A 26,021-nucleotide genomic window follows, 5' to 3' on the forward strand; every position below is an offset into this window, starting at 1 on the left:
TAAAACCCATTATTTACATTTAAATAAAAAAAAGCAAAAACTGATTAGCTAAACAAGACCCCGAAAGGCAATCAGGACCAATTAACGTTAAAATAAAATTCTATTCAAAACAAAATGGCGGACGAATTGTAATTGATATAATAATAAAAAAGAAAAAAGTTAAAACCGGCCAAGTGCGAGTCGGACTCGCCCATGAACGGTTCGTAGCAGCAAGTAGATGACATTAATTATTATGTTATCGGCTTACTCACGTATTTGTTTGACGAGGAACTCGACTAGTTTGTAGTTGAGTAGCAGAAGACTAGTTTGAAGAAGAGTAGCAGCGCGATAATCGCCGCGTCGTGTGTCGCGGAATGCTGCTCATGAATATGAGCTTCTAGCATGGCTTGAAACTAGTCGACTCGTCAAACAAATACGTGAGTAAGCCGATAACATAATAATTAATTTAGTATGTCTCACGAAAGTTACAATAAAAGTAGATGACATAATATAAAAGTTATAAAAAAAACTTGGTTTTACATTGTGTTTATATGAACGACAAAGTTATATTTGCAGTTTTTTAAAATGTTTTATTTCTTAAAAACTAATAATGATATCTCGTTCTAACCAATTTTCGTTGAAAGTTTCCATTGAAATCTACAACACTCATTTTTCCATTTTGGAAGTGTCTAACTTTCAGACAGACAGACATGACGAATCTATAAGGGTTCCGTTTTTTGCCATTTGGCTACGGAACCCTAAAAACCGCCAAGCCCAACGGTAAAGCGAATCCAATAAAAATAGAATGGATGAAGAAAAAGTTTTGCAAACAAATCAAGGATCAATTTCTTTTAAGTTATTATAAAACAAAACAAGACTATTTTTATACCGGCTTTTATTAAATCTTGAAACAATAGGTTCGGGGTGTTTTTCCACCAGAGATGTGCTACGTTGCTGTGGATGCGTTTGGCTTCCACCAATCATATTCATTGGTATATATAACTTAGCACTGGTGAAAACGGATTCAACTAAGCTATGTTTTTTATATGGAAAGATGTGTGCTATGGATGGCTTCTCTACTATCGATACATCGCATACTTGAGCTGCGCATCTTCCTCGCACAGCTACATAGCTTAGTATTGCTAGAAATCGTCACATAGTTTTACAGCTTAGATGTTACATCTTCGTAGCCTAGCTATATAGCACACCTCTGGTGGGAAAGTACCCTAACTTTACTATAGATATTTTTTTTCTAATCACTTGACGTCAGAGTCAAATATCTTTGTCCTTCCGTGGGTGTCGCCAGAGCAGAGTAAAGCGTCACATAATTGACTGGCACCAAGCAACAACGATGTTTGATAAACATAGAACTTTTAAACTCTGATCTCCAACCTGAAACGAAGGAAGCCGCTGGATTTTTTTATGGTATAAGCCGGTGAACTAGCATTCGGATCACCGTCACGTCGTAAGCAATCACCGCCGCCGGTAGACGTCCGAAACACCAGAGACGTTACAAGTGCGTTGCCGGCCTTTTTTGGGGTTAGGAATTTAAGGGTTGTTAAGGAATCGGAGATTGGGAAGGGGAGTAATTAAGCCTCCAGTAACCTCACTCACACAACGCAAGCGTTGATTCACGTCGGTTTTCTCTGAGGCCGTGATATCATTCCATTCGAGCCGGCCCATTCGTGCCGAAGCATGGTTCACCCACACTAAAATTTTTATTCACATAAAAACTTCATATGTGTGATGTAGGATTATTGTCGTCATTCGTTGATTTGCTCGTCGATCATCTACCTGCGACCCCTGACATCTGTCACTTGTCGCCACAAACTCTCACGGACTGTTGAACATGACGATGATCGATAGTTAGCCAGAAAGAAAGAAAGAAAGAATAAATAAAAAAATATTTATTTTGCACCGGGCACGATGCACCAAAAAACAAAACAAAAATTAAAATAAATATAAAGTAATACAAACATTTCTAAATTTATATTTTATAAAAACAGAAAAAAAACAAAAACTACACAATACTTATGAAAAAATTAAAAATTAGAAAACAAAAAAAAAAAAGCCTATTTTTGGTTAGCAAGGTCCATTGTCTTCCATGGGGTTCCGGAGCAGAGGGCCTACTCTAATTCAACGAACGAACGAAAAAACTTCGCAGATTGCATACTACAATATTCTATTTATTGCGAACTTTCGTGAACAAAAATGAACGAATGAAATGAAGATAAATAAATAGGTTTTGATATGAAATTAAAAGTAAAACGTTATTTCAAGTAATTCTATTAGTAAATCAATAAAACCTACGGCCGAAGATTAAACGATACTTCGGATTCGAGAACCGGAGTAGGACCCCTGATCTACTAAGAGATATCGGTGCTGCTTACAGGAGTAGAAGGTGGTCACCGGGGTGGTTTTAGTGAGGTAAAAATCCCACACTGCTCAGTCTTTTATCCCCAAAAAGCTAGGCGCCTTTTGAAGGTCTCACGAATTTATAATAAAGACAAAATAATGTATATCACTCACCTAGTAATATATTGGCACATCTGCAAAAAATGCGAAATTGACTTTATATGGTTTACGTGTTTAAAAGTGCACATTAATCTATTTATTTCCATATTCATCGAGAGAGGTCGTAAGTGTCATTATACCATTATTATAGTTTCCCCCCTCACGCACGAAAAACAACGGTTCATTGGTCATTAAACTAAAAACTAAACAAGTCAGGTAAACTATGAAAATCCGTAAATGTGCCAATATATCTATACTATACTAATATTATAAAGCTGAAGAGTTTGTTTGTTTGAACGCGCTAATCTCCGGAACTACTGGTCCGATTTGAATAATTATTTTTGTGTTGGGTAGTACATTTATCGAGGAAGGCTATAGGCTATAAAACATCACGCTATGACTAATAGGAGCCAAGCAGAGCGGGTGAAACCGCGCGGACGTATGTCTCACGAAAGTTACAATAAAGTGCCAATATATTACTAAGTGTGCGATATATGTGTTGTCCTTTATTTTGTATTTGTGTAAATAAATAAAATGTAGAGATTGTCTGACTCGAGTGCGCTGGATAGGTATTGTGTTAAGCAGAGCTGACCCAGTTTTTCTATTTTAAAATACGGCATAAATAAGTCAGTGGACTTATAAGGTTCGTTTTCTCAATATATGCAAGAGTAGCTGATGCTTGCAGCTTTGCTCGTACGGATTAAGGACTTTATGACTTCATTTTCTAAAATAAAGGTAGCTAAAGTTGCTTTTTAGTACATAAGCTATGTGTCAATAAGTCAAGTCAAAATCCGTCCTGCCATTTCAAAGATTAGCGGGAACAAACAGACAGACAAATGGTGTAAAATATGTATATTATTTTGATGTATGTATCGTGTGTATATTCATATGCATGTAGTAAAAAGCAGTTATTTTAATATTACAAACAGATAGACTCAAATTTTATTTATTAGTCTAGATTAATTCGCATTGGAAGTGCCTTACTTTTTTTAGGAAGGAAAAGCATATCCATTAACTTCTCCCTCCCTGGGTGAGGCGAGAGTATCATATTCATACTGACTAAAAACCATATTATATTATCATAAATTAGGACCAACTATCCTGTACCTCCCAAAAGACAAGCTTCCTTGTGCGAACTGCTAGGGAGTGGAACTCCTTGCCGGAGTCTGTGTTTCCTGATGAGTATAACCTGGGTGTCTTCAAGGCCCGAGTGAATAGGTTGCTTATGGGCAGACGTGCTCCACCGTAGGCCGCATTATCACTTACCATCAGGCGAGATAGCGGTCAAACGTCGGCCCATTTAACATAAAAAAGACGGACAGCGCATATTTAACTTTTCTATTCATAGGTGATTCATGAACTTAGTTGCCCCCAATCTATCCCAAAAAATGCCTTCGACTTTAGGGAATCAAAGAACTACCCAATGTTTTTTTAAACATAAAATTTCCTTTCAAAGCTTTAAAAGTAAACGATAGCGCATTGGTTCGCATTCAATAGCAGCGACGAACGACGTCATTTTAAAATTATTATTTGTTTTTAAGCCTCTCAATAGACCCGAGTCAATAATTCTATCAGATTGCTTTAAAACTTTTCTGAAAAGTTTTCAAAATTCAATGAAAACTTCAATTCTTTTGTTCAAATGTGAAGTTATTGTTGAAGATTCAATTTGATTTCGTTTAATTTATTATTAGATAGAGTTTTTATGATTGGATGTTAGTGGACGCTTTTGAAGTAAGATAAATGTTATTATGACTTTTTTCATTACACTTTTAAATAAGAAACAATATTAATAGGTAATAAAATATAAATTTATTAAAATTTAGCACAACACGCGTGGGAGAGCCATGCTTCGACACGAATAAGCCGGCTCGATCGGTATGATACAACGATCTCACAGAAAAACGACGTGAAACAGCGCTTGCATTGTGTGAGTGAGGTTATCAGAGACCCAATTACCCCCCTTCCCAATCTCCCAAATCCCCGATTTCCCAAAAATCCTTAAATGTCTAACCCAAGAGGCCAGCGGCCTTAGAGCCTTAGAGGCCAGAGGGCAACGCCTTTGGTGTCTCGGGTGTCCATGGGCGGCGTCCGTCTGCTCGTTTACCGGGATACAAATGCGTTACTACCGCTGATGGACACCCGAAACACCAGAGGTGTTACAAGTACGTTGCTGGCCTTTTGGGTGTTATAGCTCTTCCACACATAAAAATAAGAACGTTTATAAAACACACAATTTCTAGATACGTTCAAAAAGCAAAAATAAAAATAATTTGAAATTTAATAATTATCAGTCATATATTATACAACTTAAAAATACCTAAAAATGAATAAAAACTAACTTAAAACTAAAATAAAGAAAAAAAACTATAAAATAAAAATTCTCAATTTGATTTTTTATCGACAGTCGACAAAACAATAGCGTGTCCCATCACTAGAGCGGCCACAACATCCCACGTCCGCTCTCTACATAATTAACACACGTCTTCGTATTTAATAGATTTAATTGTTTGAGGGTAGGCAGAGATCTATAAAAAGAACACTGAACTTATACTAGCTTTCGCCTGTGGTTTTACTCGAGTTATGGGGACGTTAACATTATATTCCCCATCATATAGATGGGGAATATAATGTTAGATTGGCAGGCCACAACTGTGCGCTACTCTCGAAACGTTATGAAAAATACTATGCTGGAAGGAAACCGCTTCAACATTGGCTCAGCCAAACGCGAGATAATCGCGCATAAACATACATTCATACAAGTGAAACTGAGAGCCTCCTTGTTTCGAAGTCGGTTAAAATGCCTACAGAAACTGGAACTTTGTGAAAGTAAAACCACGGGTTAAAGCTACTATGCTATAAAATAATCCAGTAAATCTGAGAAATTCCATGCTAATCGCGCTCAAACATACCTATAGATCAAACTGAAGACCTCTTTTTTTAAACTCGGTTTTAAAAACGCCTACAAAATCAGGCTTTTTTCAGTTATTTCTTTAATTAGACATCTAGTTGTTACTTCATGAGACCAACATTAGAAGGACATCACAGCATGCGTTGAATTAAAGAAACCGGCATTAATAAAATAATTAAATTCAATTAAATCAACAAAGTAAAACTACATTACACCAATTCTTTTAAATAGAAACTTTATACAAGTAAAACCGCGGCTAAAGCTTAGTACAGTGTAAAATAATCCACCCTGTTACGTTTACTGCAGAATATGCAAATAACTTTAATATTTACAACGCATATTGTAAGTGCCTCAACATTTATAAAAGCAGGCGAGGTATCATAATGGTTGGAGGGCGGCTATGCTGTTTTATTGTAACGGGATAAGTCTCGTTTGTGAAATACCATTAGAACTTGAAATCGTATATTTACCATGACCCACCCCAGCTTCGTATGGGTGCAATGGTGATATATTATGCATGCATTATACATATAAACCTTCCTCTTGAATCACTCTATCTATTAAAAACAAACCGCATCAAAATCCGTTGCGTAGTTTTAAAGATTGAAGCATACAAAGTGACATAGGGACAGAGAAAGCGACTTGTTTTTATACTATGTTTATTGATGTCTATGAGTTTCCGATATTTCGGCAGTTGCAAGCGCCATGATCACAGATGATTATGGTAAATATTCTGTTTTCAAGTTGTAACGATATAGTTTGTGAAATATTGTAATTTCTTGAATCACTCTGTCTATTTAAAAAAAACTGCATAAGGTATGAAGATGTTAATTTCTTGAATGAGTGTGTTGTTGATCTAGTGGTCTCAAATGTTACTGCTGAGTATGGTGATCTCGATCGAGAGTTCGATTTCTGAGTCGTATAAAGTTTAAGTTTTACGTGTGGGAGAGCTATGCTTCGGCACAAATAAGCCGGCACGGCCTCACAGAAAACTGACGTAAACCAACGCTTGCGTTGTTTTTCGTTATGTGAGTACTGGAGGCCCAATTTTAGGAGGCTCAAAATTACAATTGGCTTTTTGTCATGTTATACCATATTCTTTAATCAAATTCTGTAACTGTTGGTTTTCCATGTGTTTAAATAAATAAATTAATAAAAACATGCAATAAAATTACTACCAACCAAGACTGTCCTGTTCCTAAATAAACTCATACCCACCACACTCGAGGGGTAGGCTTATTCCGGTAGCTGTGTTTCAATAACGATTACTCTCCTCGTTTTATAATTCAGAGGTGCGAGGATACAGCCAGCTTTAACCAGAAACAAAGTGTGGTGTCAAGCCTGTGATACTGTGAGGGAAATCATGTTATTTTAACACAATAGGTCTTAGTAATTTTATTGTGTGATAGTAATGCATGTTTGTTACACATTCACACTAAAATAATGGGATCTAAGATGGTTTTCCACCGGAGATATGCTATGTAGATGTAATAGCTAAGCTGTGAAACTATGTGACCGTTGCCACCGATACTAAGCTATGAAATCAATATCAGTTTGGTACATACATACAAAGACAAGTTTTCACCAAATTCATAAAAAAGTGACAGATAAAAAAAACCAAAAACTTTTTATAGGATTGTGGTTTCGCCGAAAATCGCGATGAACCGATTTTTACCCTTAAAAACTCTCCCCCTCCCACTTCCCGAACTCGAATGGAATGGAATTAATTATTTCTTCCATTTTTAGCATATTCTCTTTCTTCTCAAATAGGTTTCATTCTACTGTTTTTTTTTTGTTTCAAAAATTATCGATGCGCCGCCGCAAAGTAGCTGTACGAGAAAGATGCGCAGCTCGAGTATGCGATGTATCGATAGTAGGGAAGCCATCTATAGCACGCATCTTTCCATATAAAAAACATAGCTTAGCTGAGTCCGTTTTGGGCTCGCTGTCATTGCAGCGGTAAGTCCCCTCTTTGAGGAGTGGCTAGAGAGGCGCCACGGCGTCCTCACCTACCGCCTGACGCAGGTGCTTACCGGACATGGGAGTTTCGGTAGGTTCCTGTTCCTTATTGGGCGGGAGGAAACGCCCGGGTGTCATCACTGCGAGGACCGCCCGGAGGACACTGTAGAACATACAGTGGCGGTGTGCCCTGCGTGGGTTGAGCACCGCCAAGTCCTCAGGGATGTGGTCGGCGACGGCGACCTCTCGCGCCCGGCACTGGTTCAAGCCATGGTGCGGAGCGAGAGGGACTGGGATGCCGTCTCCTCCTTCTGCGAAGCAGTCATGCTAGCTAAGGAGGAGGCGGGGCGCGTGAGGGAACAATCCTCCTCACGCCCCAGCCGACGCGAGAGACACTCTGGGCGTCGGGGATCGCGGGACGATCTCCGGCCACCGTAAGTGCGGGCCTGCGGACGGCGAGCAAGGGTAGCTCATCGCCCGAACAGAACCAGACCCGTGCGTGCGGCGCGTCGCGTTCCGCGCGCGCCTCAAAGAGCCATCAGACCACCACAGATGGGGCCTAGTAGGGCTGATGCCTGATCCGGAGCTGCGGACTACCTAACGGGTTTACCGGGGCTCCGGCTCGAAAAGCAGGAGAAGGAACGGGGTGGTTTTTAGTCAGTAAGAGTCTGACACTCCCTCTCGCCTCGCCCAAGGCGGGAGAAGTCATTGGATGATTTTCCCCCCTCAAAAAAAAAAAAAAAAAAAAAAAAAGCTGAGTCCGTTTCCACCAGTGCTAAGCTATGTGTACCAATGAATATGATTGGTGGAAGCCAAACGCATCCATAGCAATCTAAAGTAGCACATATCTGAAAAGCACCCTGAATACACGTAAAGTCAAAATCAAAGTCATTTATTCCAATTATACCAGTAAAAGCCACTCGTGAACATCAAACAAAAAAGAAAGAGTTAGTCTGTCGGTCAGTGCTCTAGTGAAGCTATTTGCTCGTTCCAAACGTAATCAAGTTTTAGTTTTAACATAACAAATCAGTTCAGAAGTATATTGTCTTATTTATCACACTAATAATATAAATGTGACAGCTTGTGTGTTTGGATGTTTGTCCGTCAATCACGCTGCAACTAGTGAACGGATTTTGACGAAATTTGGTATACGGACATACAAATTTTGTAATGCACCTCTCACCATCAAACGTAACGGTTTGGCGAGTTTAGATTTAAGGCCACACAATTGCTAAATTTATAAGATAAATAAATATAACAAAGACAGAGTATGAGTGGAATAATTAGATGATAGGATACTTTTTATCGGGCAAAGACGCTGGCTGAAGCTAGACTTTCATAAAAGGCAGGCATCATAACATCCCCATTTTTAGCACTCCACCAACTCCATTAATCTAAATCCGCCTTCTTTCAAGGAGGGAAAACATCCAAAATCTTCTCCAGCCTTGGGTAGCAAGAGAGTGTTCTGACACTCTTGTAAGAGTCACTTACTCGAGTAAGAGTCTGCTCTTACTGACTAAAACCACCTCTTTCCTACTCCCGCTTTGAGCCGGAAACTTATTACGTTGTCCGTAACTCCTGCGACGGCTGGAGCGTGAGGCACCCCGCCTCCTCCTCAGCTAGCATAACTGTTTTGCAGAAAGTATCTAAATCCGCCTAAATCGTATTTACAAGTTTTTTTTTTGTAACCACCATCTTCTACCTTCATCCCCAGGTCTCCGGTTGGGTGACAGAGCTGGTGCTATCCCATTCAACCCTGGAGGACAGAAAGGCGGCCCTCGCGTGCGTCCTCCGAGTGGCGCTGACTTGTTGGAACATCGGCAACTTCAACGGAGCCATGGAGATCGTTGCGGGGTTGAAGTAAGTGGATATTTATTTATTTTTCTTATCCCATATATGTAATTATTTAAAATACTCTAAAATTATATTTTTAAACATTACTATAAAAATAAAAAACAAAATATCATTTAAAAATATAAAAGTAGGAGCCGACCAGTAGCGGGAGCATGGTCCAAGCTACCGGTGGTTAGGGCTCCAGGGACAGGAACCTCCTCACAATACGTGCCGTTTCGGGGAATGCTGCCTCAGGCCCTTAATCCATCCACGCAACGCCAGAATAAATCCTAAGATGGATTTATTTTTCTTTATTTTTATGAGATGATAAGGAAAGTTTTTAAACTGACATGGTCACTAACACTAGTATCAGGACTTGAAACGGGATATTTACCATCTTTTTCGAACGAAGCACAAACAGTTCATCAATGATCATGACGCTTGCAACAGTGCCGAAATATCGGAAACTCATAGAAATAGAAAAACATGGTAAATATCCCGTTTCGAGTTCGAATACTTAATGTAAGGTAAAGTAACATACGGATTACCTATTGTATCTAATTATCACCTATAAGTAATCCCTCGGAATAACAGAGGAGTTATAAGTCTGAAGTTACGGACTACCTAGCGGGTTTACTTCTCTCGCCTGAGAAGAGGCGAGAGGCACTGTCAGAGTCTTACTGACTAAAAATCACCCTGTTCCTACTCCTGCTTTTCAAGCCGGAGTCCCGGTATTTTGATGCTTTTTTAGTATCGGGTGATACTAAAAAAACGTCAATATTATATTATCTTTACGGTTTTTCTTGTATGTATGTATGTATAACTGTTCCTGAAATCTGTTGAAGAAGAATAACAAAAGAAGATAGAAGAGTAACAAAAGAAGAGAGAAGATTAAGTACAGTCAGTAGGGGTTTCTTTCGGCCTTCAGCTGTTGATAGACTGTAGGCCGGCGGAAACTACTTGCCGACTCTACTTCTAAACATCTTTTGTAGAAGAATAGAGAAGAAGATAAGAGAAGAATTTTATTTGTTTTGTTGTTTTTGTGTGTATTTTTTTAGGATTTTGGTGTAATTTTGTGTTTGTTATGGTCTAAATTATAATAATATAATTTTTAGATTAAATTGATATTTGTGAAAGTAATTGTGAAATATTAATCAAATATTATGAGTCTCCTGCAAAATAAGATGAGCCTTTAGGGAATAGTGAGTAGAGTTCCCTAAGAAAAGGAGTATCCTCCGACTAGGCGAGGTGAACGTGCCTTACGGGCTATCTGCCCAACTGTTGTTCGTTCGGATTTTCTATTAATGTTTTTTTGCATATAAACTTCAACTTCTTCAAAAAATTATGTGTGATGTAAGATTTATGACATCATCCGTTGATTTATTTGTCGATCGTCTATGTGCGAATCCTGTCGCCTTTCACTTGTCATGTGTGTGCCCATTGCCATACACTAATTCCAAACTCGGTGCTATTTCTAAGACATATTCGAATAACCGAAAAATGGCTCAATAATTCTTTACCTGCTCCAGAAATCAAACCTTAAACTTTAACCTTTAATTGAGATCTTTAACTCGACCAACAAGACACAGCTACCGTTTCATAATAATCTATTTCGATTCAAATATTATTAAGGCCATCCCTAAATCCGGCAGTATAGAGTGGACCTGCTCTTAAATGTGGCACAAATCTGTCACTCTTTATTTTGCGTGGCTTAAAGGTAAGCGTCCACAGGCCCGCATCGTACGCATCGTACGTATCGTACGTAGAGGAGATACCATAATGTGATTGATTGTGCACTGTGACACAAAAAACGATTCTGAATAATGATATTTTTTTTCTTTTTAAAAAACGTTGCCCCACATTAGGATTTTCTCCTGTGTCGTGGGTGCGTTTACAAACATACAATTTCACATACACATGACATCCAGACCCGAAACAATAATTTGTGGATCACACAAAGAGTTGCTCCGTGCGGGAATCGAACCAGCTACACGTTGCGCGGCAGCCAGTTGCCCAGCCACCGCGCCAACCATGCGGTCAAATTATAAGTAAAAAGACAGTCCATAGCTCCTGACCTTAGGCACCCTTAAAGAAGGCATCGCACGCATTCCGTATGACGTCATCAGTACGCATCGCATGTAGGCATTGCTGATGATGCGGTCCGTACGATGCGGATCAGTGGACGCAGTTGTATGAGTTTCTATACAAGACAAACTAAAATCCGTTGCGTGCGATGCGTACGATGCGGGCCTGTGGACGCTTACCTTAAGAGGGCCCTTGTTCAGCCAAAGTATCATTTGGGCGTTCCCTAATTTAATAATACTTGTTGCTCATTGGTCGAGTTTGTTAGTTAGTTAAGGAAAAACTAATCTTGTTTGCTTGTTTAGTTTAGTTTTTTGGTCAAAAAGATAATTAAAAAAAGCAACCGTTTTCGAAAATTTCTCAATAGTAGCACAGAGTCTGGAAACGTGTGCAGTATATGGCAATAGGCTCACCCTCTATTACATGGGACATAACACTAATGGTGAAAAGTGTGTGCACATTGTACAGCGGCATTACGTGCCGTAATGTGCACCTCTGCCTATCCTATCGGGGATAAAAGGTGTGATGTTGGAAAAAAAATACGTGTTACCTACATTGTGTGCACCTCTGCCTATGCCTTTGAAGATAAAAAGACGTGGCATTATCAATGTATCATAGCTATATTATTAGAACTAGAGGCGGGATATTTACCATGTTTATTTCTGTCGATGAGTTTCCGATATTTCGACACTGTTGCAAGCGCCATGATCACGGATGAACTGTATAAATAAATAAACTGTATAAATAAACATGGTAAACATCCCGTCTTAAGTTCTAATAATAGTGTCAGTGACCATGTCAGTTTAAAAACTTATATCATAGCTATGTACATACAAGCATATCGTTACGCCTTTAATCCCCGAAGGGGTAGGCAGAGGTGCACATTATGGCACGTAATGTCACTGTACAATGTACACCCACTTTTCACAATTTATGTTGTAAGTCCCATGTCAAAGATGGTGAGTCTATTGCCATATACTGGGCACGTTTCCAGACGTCGTCGTGCTACTACTGAGAAATTTTCGATAAACCGAAAAAAGCTCAGCAGTACTTCGCCCAACCCGGAAATTAAAACCGAGACCCCTTGCCCGGCAGTCGCACTTGCAACCACTCGGCCAACGAAGCAGTCGCTATGTATGTTAGGTATATATGTATATATGTATGTAGGTACATTAAACTTCATCCAATATGTAGCCAGCGCGTCTGCCTAACATCCTGCCGGCAATTGCCTGAAAACCTTTTAGTGTATTTAAACGCAACCTTTTTTAACCGCCCCGGAAAGGTCTGGAAGTGAATTATGAATTTTGTAGGCTTTTCAGGCCGCCTACATTATGTACCTGGATGCCTACTCTAATTCAACGAAAAACGAAGTTTCGTCGGAAACTTCGCAGATTGCATACTACAATTCCATTTATAATTTTATTGTAACTTTCGTGAGACATACTAAATTAATTATTACTAGTCGAGTTCCTCGCCAAACAGTTACGTGAGTATATTGAATTTGACTAGTAGGAAACTAGCCTATTGGGGGGAATAGGGATTTGTGACTCATAAAGTTATTAGTTAACTGTGTAGTTATGGTATATTTTTATTGAATACGGCCGCTATAGCCTTCCAAAACTGCTGCAACTTCTGTAAGCCAGGATCTACAGTAGATACAAACATGAAAACACCGAAACACTGAAGTCCGGCGCGTCTCAGGGACATAAATGACTGTCTTGTAGTTATTCTGCAACTTCACGCCTTTTATCCTCGTAAGGAAGGCAGAGGTGTCTATTGTCATATACTGCGCACAATTCCATACTCGGTGCTACTACTAAGATTTTTTCGAAAAACTAAGTATAGGTAAAAGAAAACCGAAAATTTTCTAAATAAAAAAATTGACTTATTGACTTTCAAAATCATTTATGACGTATTTTCAACCGAGAATCAAATCCAGAAACTTTAACACCCAACACAAACTCAACCACAAAACTCCTCAATGCCAAGGGCACTATTAAAGAACCACAAGCCACACGAAACAAAACCCTAACGACCACCACTTACGATCCAAATTTGATTAACAACTTACAACAACTACAAAAAACGACTTAAGCCCCAATTTAGTTCAACGGGATTTGCACCTTGTTTCCTTAGAGTTAAGGTTGTAAATAGCTGTAATACTTTAATATGCTTGTTGTGGAAATTTATTAGTTAATATAGAGGGTGTCCTTTCTTTATAGTATTTTAGGGAACAGAGAGTAAAGTTCCCTAAGAAAAGGAGGATCCTCCGACCAGGCGAGGTGATCATGCCTGGCGGGCTTTCTGCCCAACTGTTGTTCGTTGGGATTTTCTATCCGTGTTAATTCGCATGCAAACTTCATATGTGCGATGCAGAATATTTGTGACGTCATCCATTGATTTGTTCGTTGATAGTCTATGTGCGACTTCTGTCATCTGTCACTTGTTACTTGTCAATGTGTCGCCACATCACTCCCCCCCAAGACCGGAGGTCGATCCTGTTGAGACGGCTGTCGATGCTTGAGATGAGCGGTGCCAGAGCCAGTGTAGAATGTCCCTAGTTCCAGTGAGTCGGAACTGTGCCGCTGAATGCCCAGTGAGTCGGGTGAGCGGTGCAGGGCGATACTCCAGTGAGTCGGAGTAGTGAAGCTCGCAGTGTCCCACAGTGAGTCGGGGAATAGATGCTGCGAGGGTAGGTGCGTAGTGGCTGGCGTCTGCGTTGACGGGAGGAAGGCGTCCTCAGACCGTGTGCAGAGTGCTGTGCCTAGACGCTGATGAGGCCGTAGGGAAGAACCAGGCTGCATATCTTCGATGTAGCGTGTGGTGGTCCCTGATGAGGCCGAGGATGCTGGTTGGCTGCGACTTGATTACCGCTCAGCGGAGAAGTGATGGGTGAGGGAGATGGCGATGAGGATGACGGTGCTGATCTGCTCCGTGAAGGTTGCTTTCAATCACGTCGGGGTCACCACTTTAGGGAACAGAGAGTAAAGTTCCCTAAGAAAAGGAGGATCCTCCGACCAGGCGAGGTGATCAGCCTGGCGGGCTTTCTGCCCCACTGTTGTTCGTTGGGATTTTCTATCCGTGTTAATTCGCATGCAAACTTCATATGTGCGATGCAGAATATTTGTGACGTCATCCATTGATTTGTTCGTTTGATAGTCTATGTGCGACTTCTGTCATCTGTCACTTGTTACTTGTCAATGTGTCGCCACAGTATCAATAAATAAAGTTGTAAAACAACATATGAGGGAGAAAACTAGCGCTGTATAGTATTAGTTAGAGGAAAAAAAAACTAAATCACAACAAAGATTGGGTTTAAGTGTGTGAGAGCCATGCTTCGGCACTGCTGGGCCGGCTCGACCGGAGTGATACCACGGCCTCACAGAAAACCGACTTAAAACATTGCTTGCATTGTGTGAGTGAGGTTACCGGAGGCCCAATTATCCCCCTCCCCAATCTTCCCAATCTCCGATTCCCCAACAACCCTTAAATTCATAACCCCGAAAGGCCGGCAACGCACTTGTAACGCCTCTGGTGTTTTGGGTGTCCATGGACAGCGGTGATTGCTTACCATCAGGTGATCCATCGGCTTCTAAAAAACACAAAATAAAAAAAAAATGTAAGGAATCTCACAATACTTATAGCTTCCAAGAAATCAAATACGTACATACACATATAATATTGATCAAGGAAAACCCTTAGAAAAACACGTGTTAGAGTATGCGACCGATTCCTGCCCCCCTATTAACCGCTGTGGGGATCATTCACGTCCCCCCCCTGGGGTGCACTTAGCGTCCACCACGGGCTCGTACAACTTTATTAGCAAACTTTACTAAGGAAAAAGGGAAAACATGCTAAATTGTGATTGGATAAGCTTGTTTTTGGGGGAAAAATTGTTGTTTGTTTTGTTTTTTTGGCAGTGGTGAAGTATTTTATTTTGTTGACTGACTTCAAAAATGAATGAGGTTCTCTGTTTGACTTGTTTGTGCGCGATTATCTCGCGTTTGGCTAAACGGTTTTTAGTATAGTATTTTTCAGACTTAGCTGAAGGATTTAGGGATATTAGATTAGATTTAGATTTCAACCATGATCATCCCATTCACGGATATTAGCTGACTTGAAAAAATAGACACGGTAAAATATACTCAAGTCGGTTCCCTTTTTTAAAAAAATCTAACGCGAGATAATCGCGCACAAACATGCATAAAGGTCAAAGTGAGAACCTCCTTTTTATGAAGTCGGGTATAAACAGTTTTCTACAATATAGTCCTCGACATACACAATTATGTCGCAAGAGTACTTAGACTAGGCCATCTGTTAACCATTAAAAATCTCGTAATGTTTGTTTCACATATTATTTTAAGATAAAAACTGTAAACATAATATACAATTACATGTACATTACATATCGGCGGTATTTCCGAACCGATACGACCTTCGAGCCTCCAAGAAAAGAGCATACTTCTTTTTAAAAGGCCAGCAACGCACCTGTGACTCCTCTGGTGTTGCGGTGTCCATGGGCGGCGCTATATGCTTACCATCAGGTGACTCGTTTGCTCTTCAGCCTCCTATTCCATAAAAAAAATATATTGGGTTTTAAAAGGACGCATTTTTCCGTCATGAACAATAAGTACGGTATCAAAACAAAGCTTTTTACAAATAGCTCTTGTTATAGTTTTCCATTTAAAAATATTTTGTTCTAGCTCCCACCAGCGGCTTCATCCTCGTTCCCATGGGATAAAATTATCCTATGTGTTATTCCAGACCATAATCTATCCATGTTCTAAATTTCATTGCGATCCCTTTAGCCGTTTTGACGTGATTGACTAACAAACATACTCATACGGTTTTGCTCATTTAGGTTTGGTTGTTAGCCTACATGATCACTGCCGAACATGGGTGAAACACCGTCGTACTTCTTGACTCCCGGCTCATAATGGTTTACTCAGAATACCATCATCGTATGGTCAGGAAATCTAACCCGCAACACATTGCACAGCAGCCACTCACCCAACCACTGCGCCAATCGTGCAGTAAACTGTAGTCCAGAACAGACATAAACCAGGATTCACAGCGACTTAACTTCAAAAGCGTTCACTAAAGGATTCCGTAACAAATTGTAGGAAATCCGAGATACAGCTCAAAGACAGCCAAATACTTTTGTATCATCACTACATAGTATAAAACAAAGTCGCTTTCTCTGTCCCTATGTCCCTTTGTACGCTTAAATGTTTAAAACTACGCAACGGATTTTGATGCGGTTTTTTTAATAGATAGAGTGATTCAAGAGTATAATACATGCATAATATATCACTATTGCATCCATGCGAAGCTGGGGTGGGTCGCTAGTTTAATATAAAATGTAATTAAAATTGGTTGCCACCTGATTAAGCTCACTTAACACTTTGGCAATGCGTATAGATGTAGCATCGTTGTGCATTTCCTAACGCCTCTACCACGGGGAGTGCTCTGAGGAATTGTTTGCTCTGAGGAATTGTTTGGTCTGATACCTGCCGCGTCTTTTCGCCATCGACCCACACGACAGCACTTCCATCCCCATCATATAGATGGTTGGCAGGCCACAACTATGCGTTTCTCACGAAACTTTCTGCCTCGCACAGCAAAACTGTGGAATGAGCTGTCGTTGGCAGTATTTCCGAACCGATACGACCTTCAAACCTTCAAGAAAATATCGTATTTCTTTTTAAAAGGCCGGCAACGCACCTGTGGCGCTGATCGCTTACAATCATATTATTCTATAAAAAATATCACATTATAACGTCTCCTTTTTGTACTGGCTTCATATTACGAATCTTAGTTATTAACATAACCAAAGATCCTAAGAATACTTTTAATTTGTTAATTGTATGTACAGACGACTTGTAAAACAAATGCCCGCTCTCTGTAGATATTTACCAGTAATTAATGAAAGGGGATTAGCTGAGACGGTCCTTATCTTTGCATTCCACGCACCGAGAGGTTATAATAAGATTTACAGAAGAAAAACATAGGGTCAACCGCCTTTTTGTTTGCCTGCTCTTCTGATTTATTTCGTTGCGGGATCCAAGACAGTCATTCATGTCCCTGGGACGTTGGACTTCAGTGTTCCGGTGATTTCATGGTTGTATCTAGATGTTCTAGATGTTGATCTCTATGTAGATCCTGGTGCACAGGAGTTGCAGCGGTATGGGAGGTTGTGGCGGGCTTGTCCCATATAATGCCTTTTTGTTTATTTAAAAGGGTAGACAATCGCATTTCTTTTTCATGGAAGCCAAACTCGTCTAGTGTTACTAATGGCTTACCCAATACCAAAAAAGGTAACCACTCTATGTATTTCCCCTCCTATTGCAATAAATAACATCTGTAAAGATGTGACTATTTTTTGGGACAAATCCTCCACATCCTCTCAAAACTGCTGCAACTTCTGTTAGCCAAGATCTAAAAAGGAAAAGGCCTATTTCCCCCTTCCCAATCCAAGATTCCCCAACAAACCTCAAACACCTAACCCCCAAAAGGCTTGCAACGCACTTGTTTCAAGTGTCCATGGTCGGCGGCTATTGCTTACTGTCAGGTGCTTTGGTTGCTTACCGACGGCAGACGTATGTCTGCTCGTGTACCGGCTTATACCAAAAAAAGAAAAAAAAAACGACTTTTTGAGATTTTGACCTTGAATATTTATTTTTTGCAAAAGTGGTATCAATGGGGTTTTTTTTTAATTTTGTTTATAATTATGTACTTGACGGTTCTACCACTTTTCAGCGCTATACGAATTATGTCTTTATAATATTAGTATAGAAGTGTGGACAATACACCTAACTAAAATATTGAGCACCCTGGGGGACTCTTCAAAAAATTTCCCAAAAAATTGACGGCGTCATCATCCTCAACCAAAAGTTAACAATACTGCCGATCGAAACACAAAATTTGATTTTAATAAATTAAGCCGTGACACTGCTCTCAACCAATCCAATAAAATAAGGATGATAATAAGCTACCACGATGCTTAATAACGCGGGAGAATAATGATTTGTTAAATAAAAGTTGACTGCCTCGTTGGTCGAGTGGTCGCAACTGCGACTGCCGAACTGGGCAACAAATTACTGGGCTTTTTCAGATTTTCGAAAATTTCTCGGTAGTAGCACGGAGTCTGGAATTATGTCCAGGATGGCAATAAGCTCACCCCCATTACATGGGACTTAAACACACAAAAATGGTGAAAAGTGGGTGTACATTGTATAGCGGCATTACGTGCCGTAATGTGCACCTCTGCCTACCCCTTCGGGGATAAAAGGCGTGAAGTTGTGTGTGTGTTAATAAGAGTTAAAGTTTTTTGAAGAAACACCCCCTACCTCACGACAGCGATGAGGATATTTTTTTCCGTTGTAGTAAGCTACTCCCCACTTACTTATTTTGACATATTTATTTCATACCCTTTTTACCTTCCCCGTCTGTAATTGCCATCCGGAATCATGACATGTCATGTGATATGACGACCTCAGAGCCCTCCATTTAGGGAGGTTACCCCGTTTCCTATATTTATAAACGGTGACAGCGAGACCCTATTTTTTGCTTCTTTGCTTGTTTGTCGTGAGATAATTTTTCTTGACTTTGGTTTTGATGTTGTGTAAATTTGACGTTCAAGAACGTTCAAAATATGTACATACTAGCTTCTGCCTTGGCTTCGTCCACGTTCCCTTGGGATAAAAACGTTTTGAACCAAAGACCTAATGGGTTGCCGGGGCTCCGGCTCGAAGAGCAATAGTAAGAACGGGGTGGTTTTTAGTCAGTAAGAGTCTGACACTCCCTCTTGTCCCACCCAGGGTGGGAGAAGTCGTTGGATGATTATCACCACATAAAAGCCCACTGCTAAGCAAAGGCCCCTTCTCGCACGGAGAAAGCTTAAGCATTAATCACTTGCTCAATGTGTGTTGGCGATTACAAACTTATAATTAGAAATTATAAGTATATTAGTCCTACTACATGGGACTTATAACACATATGGTGTAATGTGCACCTCTGTCTAACCCTTCAGGGATAAAAGGCGTGATATATATAGATACTAAAAACTATTTCCCAAATCCCCATCTCAACTCCTCCAAGTTCAACTCCTTTTTTTCTCATTAATTTTTCTTGTATTTTTATTGAATTTAGTTTTGGTTTTCATAGTTATGTATAATTTTGCAGGTATGTTTAATGCTTGTATGTATTTTATTTTAGTTTTACATTTTATTTAATATTTTCTTCTTATCTGAAAATACTGTCATCGTTATGTTGTCCTACAGTGCATGTTATGCATTTAAATTAATTATTACGTAAGTGCTTAGATATACTTAAGTCTTAATGTAACAACTTCTGGTTGTCCAAATGAATAAATAAATAAATCCTATTTCAAGTCACATAAACAGAAACTAAACCCCCAACTAAACGGTGACGCAACCTCTTTCAGAACCTCTTTCGGAGTGCCAAACGTTGTATTTTCAGTTCACTCATTCTAAAAGACACGGGTACAATTACAAAGAATAAAGGCGACGCCAAGACCGGCTCACACTTGACCTTTTTTCCGAAATACGATCCTTTAACACTCCACTTTCCGATATTGTTGTGTTAGAGTAGTGTTGGGGTGGTATCGATGGTTTTTGTCGATAGTACATATTAATACGTAGATTATTTTAAGATGCCGGAGGCTCAACAATCATCCAGTGTCTTCTCCCGCATTGGGCGAAGGGAGTGTTAAACTTTTACTGGCTAAACCAGTAGTTGGAACATATTACTGTATAAAATTGTAGACCACACTGCACACTATGGATGCAATAAAGTGATTTGATTTGATTTGAAAACCACCCCGTTCCTACTCCTGCTTTTCGAGCCGGAGCCCCGGTAAACTAGCTAGATAGTCCGCAGCTCCGGATTCATACTTCTTACACTCATCAATCTCATGCATACTCAAAGCTACAATAGCCAAATTATTGGTACCGTATGCTATGTTTTGGTCAGTAATTGACATGAGTAAATAAACTTTAATAAAAGGCTTTTTATGTAGTTGTAACTAAAATGTGTATTTATATTTTTTAATATCCGACCGGCCAGCTTTTTTTAAATGTTGCCCCACACTCGGATTTTTTCCTGCGTTGTGGATGCGTTTATAAACATCAACAATTTGTGGATCACACAAATATTTGCTCCGTACGGGAATCAAACCCACTACCACCATCATTACAGCTCATCATTTATTTATGTCTACATTTAGTTTAATTTTATCGATACATTCATCCATCGAGCACCCCCCAACACTAGCCCCAGCACTGATTGATGGAGGATCGGGGTTCGAAAACATTAATACTACACAACCAACTCGCTACAGCCGGCACAAATTGATTTTATTTATTTTGTAATTTTGCTCCGGGAGAGAATTTTGACAAATATTTAATACTGATTTTGCTTGCGTTGTGTGAGTGAGGTTGCCGGAGGCTCAATTACCTCCCTTCCCAATCTTCCCAATCCTCGATTTTCCAACAACCCTTAAATTGCTATTCCTGAAAAGGCAACGCACTTGTAACGCGTTTTCTTTTTTAAAGTTATTAAGTTGTCTATTTTCCAAACTTCTCAATTTAAAATCTAAAGTCTGCACTATGTTTCGCCTTCCAGTGCTTTTCCACGAGAGATATGCTATGCTACGTTGCTGTGGATGTGTTTGGCTTCCACCGATCTTGTTCGTTTCCACACATAGCTTAGCACTGGTGGAAACGGACTCAGCTAAGCTATGTTTCTTATATGGAAAGATGCGTGCTATGGATGGTTTTCCTACTATCGATACATCGCATACTCGAGCTGCGTATCTTCCTCGCACAGCTATCAGTGGAAACGGTCACATAGTTTCACAGCTTAGCTATTACATCTTAGTAGCATAACTACATAGCACATCTCTGGTGGAAAAGCACCATAATTCAGTATATACAAAATTAAATATTGTATTTTAATTTTAAAACCTCTAAGAAATATCGAAATAAGAGATATTATATTCAAGCAATATAATAAACCATTCCATTTTCAATCTAATATTAACTAAAATAAGGTATATAATAGAATAAGAGTTAGAAAGCATTAGCGTAATTTCTTTTCTCTGTCTATACATTTTAATAAAGACGATGTAATGTAAACCTTAATTGTTTGAAGTCAAGGTTCGTTTTACATTGTCGATCATTATTTCTGCTCCTTTCAATTAGATTATTCTAGATGTACAAAGTACTGGTTTAATATAATAATATAAGTCAACGACTTTTATTCACCAAGGGGATAGGCAGAGGTGACTGCACGGTTGGCGCGGTGGCTGGGCAATTGGCTGCCGTGCAACGTGTAGCGGGTTCGATTCCCGCACGGAGCAACTCTTTGTGTGATCCACTAATAATTGATATATCCTTACCCAAATAATAACGAACTACATACACAGTTTATAATAAATGTTTGCGGACTTACTGCAAAATTTCTCAGTAGTAGCACGGAGTCTGAAATTGTGTCCAGTATATAGCAATAGGCTCACCCCTATTACATGGGACTTATAACACAAATGGTGAAAAGTGGGTGTACATTGTATAGCGGCAATACGTGCCGTAAAATAATGTGCACCTCTGCCTATCCTTTCGGGGATAAAAAGGCGTGACGTTGTGACGTAGTATTTAATTCACTCTCTTTAAAATACATAAGACAGTAAAATAGAGCCCGTTACAATAAAATACGATATCTTGTCATACCACACTATAATGTATCTTAAGTACCCACCATTAAGCATATAATGGGTTGTAAACAGCTTGCTCCGTCCCATAAAGATACCAGCGTACGTGTGTCACTGGACAGTGAACCTCGCTACTATCAGTTGACTGGACAATTACTACCTACGGCGTAGCAATCGTAGCTGCTACGTGCTACGCGTGCTACGAAATTGTAGTTTGTAGTAAAGTATTATTTCTATTAATGACTAGCTGTTGCCTGTGACTTTGTCCGCGTAGAATAATAACTTCTAATATAATTTGGGTTTTCATTTTTTTTTCTAAAATAAATGTAGCTTAAGATATTCCTTGAACATAACTCAACTTTAGTGTGGGAGAGCCATGCTTCGGCACGAATGGGCCGGCTCGACCGGAGTGATACCACGGCCTCACAGAAAACCGACGTAAAATAACGCTTGCGTTGTGTAAGTGAGGTTACCGGGAGCCCAATTCCCTTCTTCCCAAGCTTCCCAGTCCCCGATTGCCCAACAAACCTTTTATTGCTAACCCCAAAAAGCCGGCAACGCACTTGTAACGCCTCTGGTGTTTTAAGTGTTCATGATTGCTTACCATCAGGTGATACATCTGCTCGAGTACCGGCCATGCTCCATAAAAAAAACTTGGTAACTATTTACGCTACGGTGTCCGCTTGCCATCAGGGCAACCTTAAAGATTATTAATAACTACGACTACTATAAAATTATTTCTTTGTTCTCAGATCACACAAGCTGAAGTCCTTTTGGTTCAGCATATCGGACGAATCGCTGCCGGCTCTAGACTTCTTGTCAGCGGCGCTGTTATCAGCCGAGTATGAGAGGGCGCTGGGCAGAGCGCTCGCCATGCCCGAGTGCCGACTTATACCTTTTTTCGGGGCCTTTTTACGGGAACTAAGGTGAGTTTTAGTTTCTGCTTATTTATATACTAGTTGCATCACCGGGTTTCGCTTGCTGTTTGATTCATATTGGTCATAACATGACGTTTTAGAGGTCATAGCCTCTTTCATTAAATGCACTATCCAATTTCTACTACTATTATCCAACAAAAAAATAATTATTCAAACCGGACTTTTATTTAATGACGGGAGGAAGCCTTCAAAAGGCCTTTGGGGGAGAAAGACTTTGGGATTTTTACCGCACTAAAACAGCCCCGGTGGCCACTTTCAGCATCGATAAGGCGCACTGAGTCCTATTATTAGACCTGCTCTGGAGCCCCTATAGTGCAACGCCTGTTAGGGCACATCCCTAGGGAGACATGTGTCTCCCATAGGCCTCGCTGTGCAAGTTACACTGTCTTCCCTGAGGCCGCTGGATGAGCACCAACTTGTCATACAAGTTAATATTATTACCACTGAAAAACTGAAACAGATTATCATTAATAAAATTTCATGTGACTTCGTGAATTAATTACAGAATTGCTTTCACACAACCTATCTGTAAATTACTAATTAAAAATTAATGTTCTATGGAGTTGATAATACCTATATTTTAACCATCTTTTTACTGGACTGCAAGCAGAGTATTGTTAGTCGAGTCAATGTCCAAGGCCAAAGCATTTGTTTCTCCTGGCTGCACGGTTGGGACGGTGGGCTAGGTAACTGGCTGCCGTGCAACGTGTAGCAGATTCGATTCCCGCACGGAACAACTCTTTTTGTGATCCACAAATTGTTGTTTCGGGTCTGGGTGTCATGTACATATGAAAGTGTATGTTTGTATACGCACCAACGTTACAATAGAAAATCTTAAAAAAAAAGTTGCCCCACGACAACTTTTTTTTTTTTAATATTCCGGGTTTGAGTGTCATGTATACCTATGTGAATTTGTACGTTTGTAAATGTACCCAATGTACTGTTGATGTAGACCTAAAATAGTATATATTGAGACTAAATAAAAACAAGTATATTTTTTCATATTAATTCTATTGCATTTCTGTCAAAATCTTGATCGATCTAGATATTATTATTTTGAATTAAAACTTTATTGTAATATTTTGCCCATAATTATTTCCTGTAAGCGATAATTTCACCCGTACGTGGCATTAACAACTCTGTACAAATACGATCCGTCCTCATTTCGCTTCATTGGCAGTGTATGTTGTTTTTTAATTACACAAGCTACCGAAATGGTTTTTACATACGTACAAACATATTACCTATATAATATACAAGCAGTTACCCGCGACTTCATACAATAATGAAGTTGGGCTTTTGAATTATTTGAATTTTCTTCACTGTAAACCTCACGGAGCCCGAGACCTTTCCAACGAATGCAAAATCGTGGAAATCGGTTCTGGAATTATAGCGTCAGGAAGGATATTACGACTTATTTTTATATTATACCTATAGATGTACTAGTTATGTATTAAATAGGTCGAGCCGGAGCATGACCCTCCTACACTTTTTTTTTGAGGGGGAAAAATCACCTAATGACTTCTCTCGCCTTGGGCGAGCTGAGAGGAAGTGTCAGACTTACTGACTAAAAACCACCCCGTTCCTACTCCTGCTTTTCGAACCGGAGCCCCGGTAAACCCGCTAGGTAGTCCGTAGCTCCGGATCAAGCATTAGCCTTACTGGGCCCCATCTATGGTGGTTTGATTGCTCTTTGAGGCGCCGTACGCACGGGTCTGGTTTTGATCGGGCGGCGGGCTACCGTTGCTCACCGTCCGCAATTACGGTGGCCGGAGATCGTCTCGCCATCCCCGACGCTCGGAGTGACTCTCGTGATGGCTGGGGCGTGAGGAGGTTCGTTCCCTTACGCGTCCCGCCTCCTCTTTATGACTACTTCGTAGAAGGAGGAGATGTCATCCCAGTCCCACTATCCCACATTTACGGTTCAATTTAGTGGTGATGACCATCTAAATAGAATATAACCTATTTCTTTATTCTTCCTCAGAGAAATCCTCGCTGCCTCACCTTCTCTGACGGGCAGTCACTCAGTAGGAGGGACGCCGACTCACAGAAGAGAGTTCAAAAGGGATTCTATGAAAGATGACAGGTAAATATACATAATTATATACAATTATTTAAATATTATTATTTTAAATAATAACTCGGCAGACGAACAGTTTACTCACCTGATGGTAAGCAATTAGCTGCCCATGGACACCCGCAACGCTTAAGGAGTACAAGTTGGATGTCTGTACACCGGATACTTGATGCCTGTACATGGCTGGGATACAGAGTGGGGATTGGAGATTGGGAATTGGATATTGGGAATTTAGAATGGGCTCGGGGTTTGGAATGGGGAATGAGGATTAGGATTTAGAAAGAGATTGGGTGTTTGAATTTGGGTGTTGAAGGCGGGGGATTGGGGTTTGGGGATTGAGGATTGAGGAATAATTATTTAGGTTTGGGGATTGGGGATTAATTACTGAACCGGATTAGTAACTATAAATAATCTAGTTTTAAATGGCAGACACCCCCTAAAATATAATTAAAACACAATTAATTAAACAATCTTCTATCTCTTTCTCCAGAGGGTCATTAAAAAGGGACACAAGAAGAGAGAGTGGGAAACGAATGGACCAGAGTACAACCACGAGCCCTCTGAGGGACAGCTGTAAGAGGGACTCAAGATTAACGGACTCTAATAAACAAGTGGTAAGTTGTCTTATGGCTGTTAGAATAAGGTTTACTTTTCATTGTCATGTGCTAGAGTACATATTTTTTTAAATATGTATTTATGTTGGGCAGCCTCGTTGGTTGAATTGTCATACGACTGTTGATGGTCTCTGGTTCGATTCCTGAGCCAAATATTTTTTTTTTTCGTTAATGTCACTGCCTTCTTATTTACTGACTGACTCTAAAAGAGCTGGTGTACAGCAAAAGGCTCAATCGTCCCCCATCACATGGAACGGCTCGACCGGAGTGATACCACGGCCTCACGGAAAACCGATGTGAAACAACGCTTGCGTTGTGTTTCGTTGTATGAGTGAGGTTACCGGAGGCCCAATCACCCCCTACCCAATCTTCCCAATCCCCGATTCCC

The 26,021-nt window shown here is 40.0% G+C and overlaps 1 protein-coding gene across 1 annotated transcript in view; it reads left to right on the plus strand.

The window, feature by feature from the left end:
* LOC118278535 (1-phosphatidylinositol 4,5-bisphosphate phosphodiesterase epsilon-1) overlaps positions 1–26,021 on the plus strand; it is a 95,778-nt gene that overhangs the window by 22,286 nt on the left and 47,471 nt on the right. Inside the window, exons 4-7 of the mRNA XM_050703398.1 lie at positions 9,075–9,220; positions 22,757–22,930; positions 24,927–25,028; positions 25,510–25,633. Of these exons, the coding sequence (XP_050559355.1) occupies positions 9,075–9,220; positions 22,757–22,930; positions 24,927–25,028; positions 25,510–25,633 (546 nt within the window). The remainder of the gene's footprint in view (positions 1–9,074; positions 9,221–22,756; positions 22,931–24,926; positions 25,029–25,509; positions 25,634–26,021) is intronic.

This window comes from Spodoptera frugiperda, chromosome 24 (genome assembly GCF_023101765.2).
Source record: "Spodoptera frugiperda isolate SF20-4 chromosome 24, AGI-APGP_CSIRO_Sfru_2.0, whole genome shotgun sequence".
NCBI classification, from domain to species: Eukaryota; Metazoa; Arthropoda; class Insecta; order Lepidoptera; family Noctuidae; genus Spodoptera; species Spodoptera frugiperda.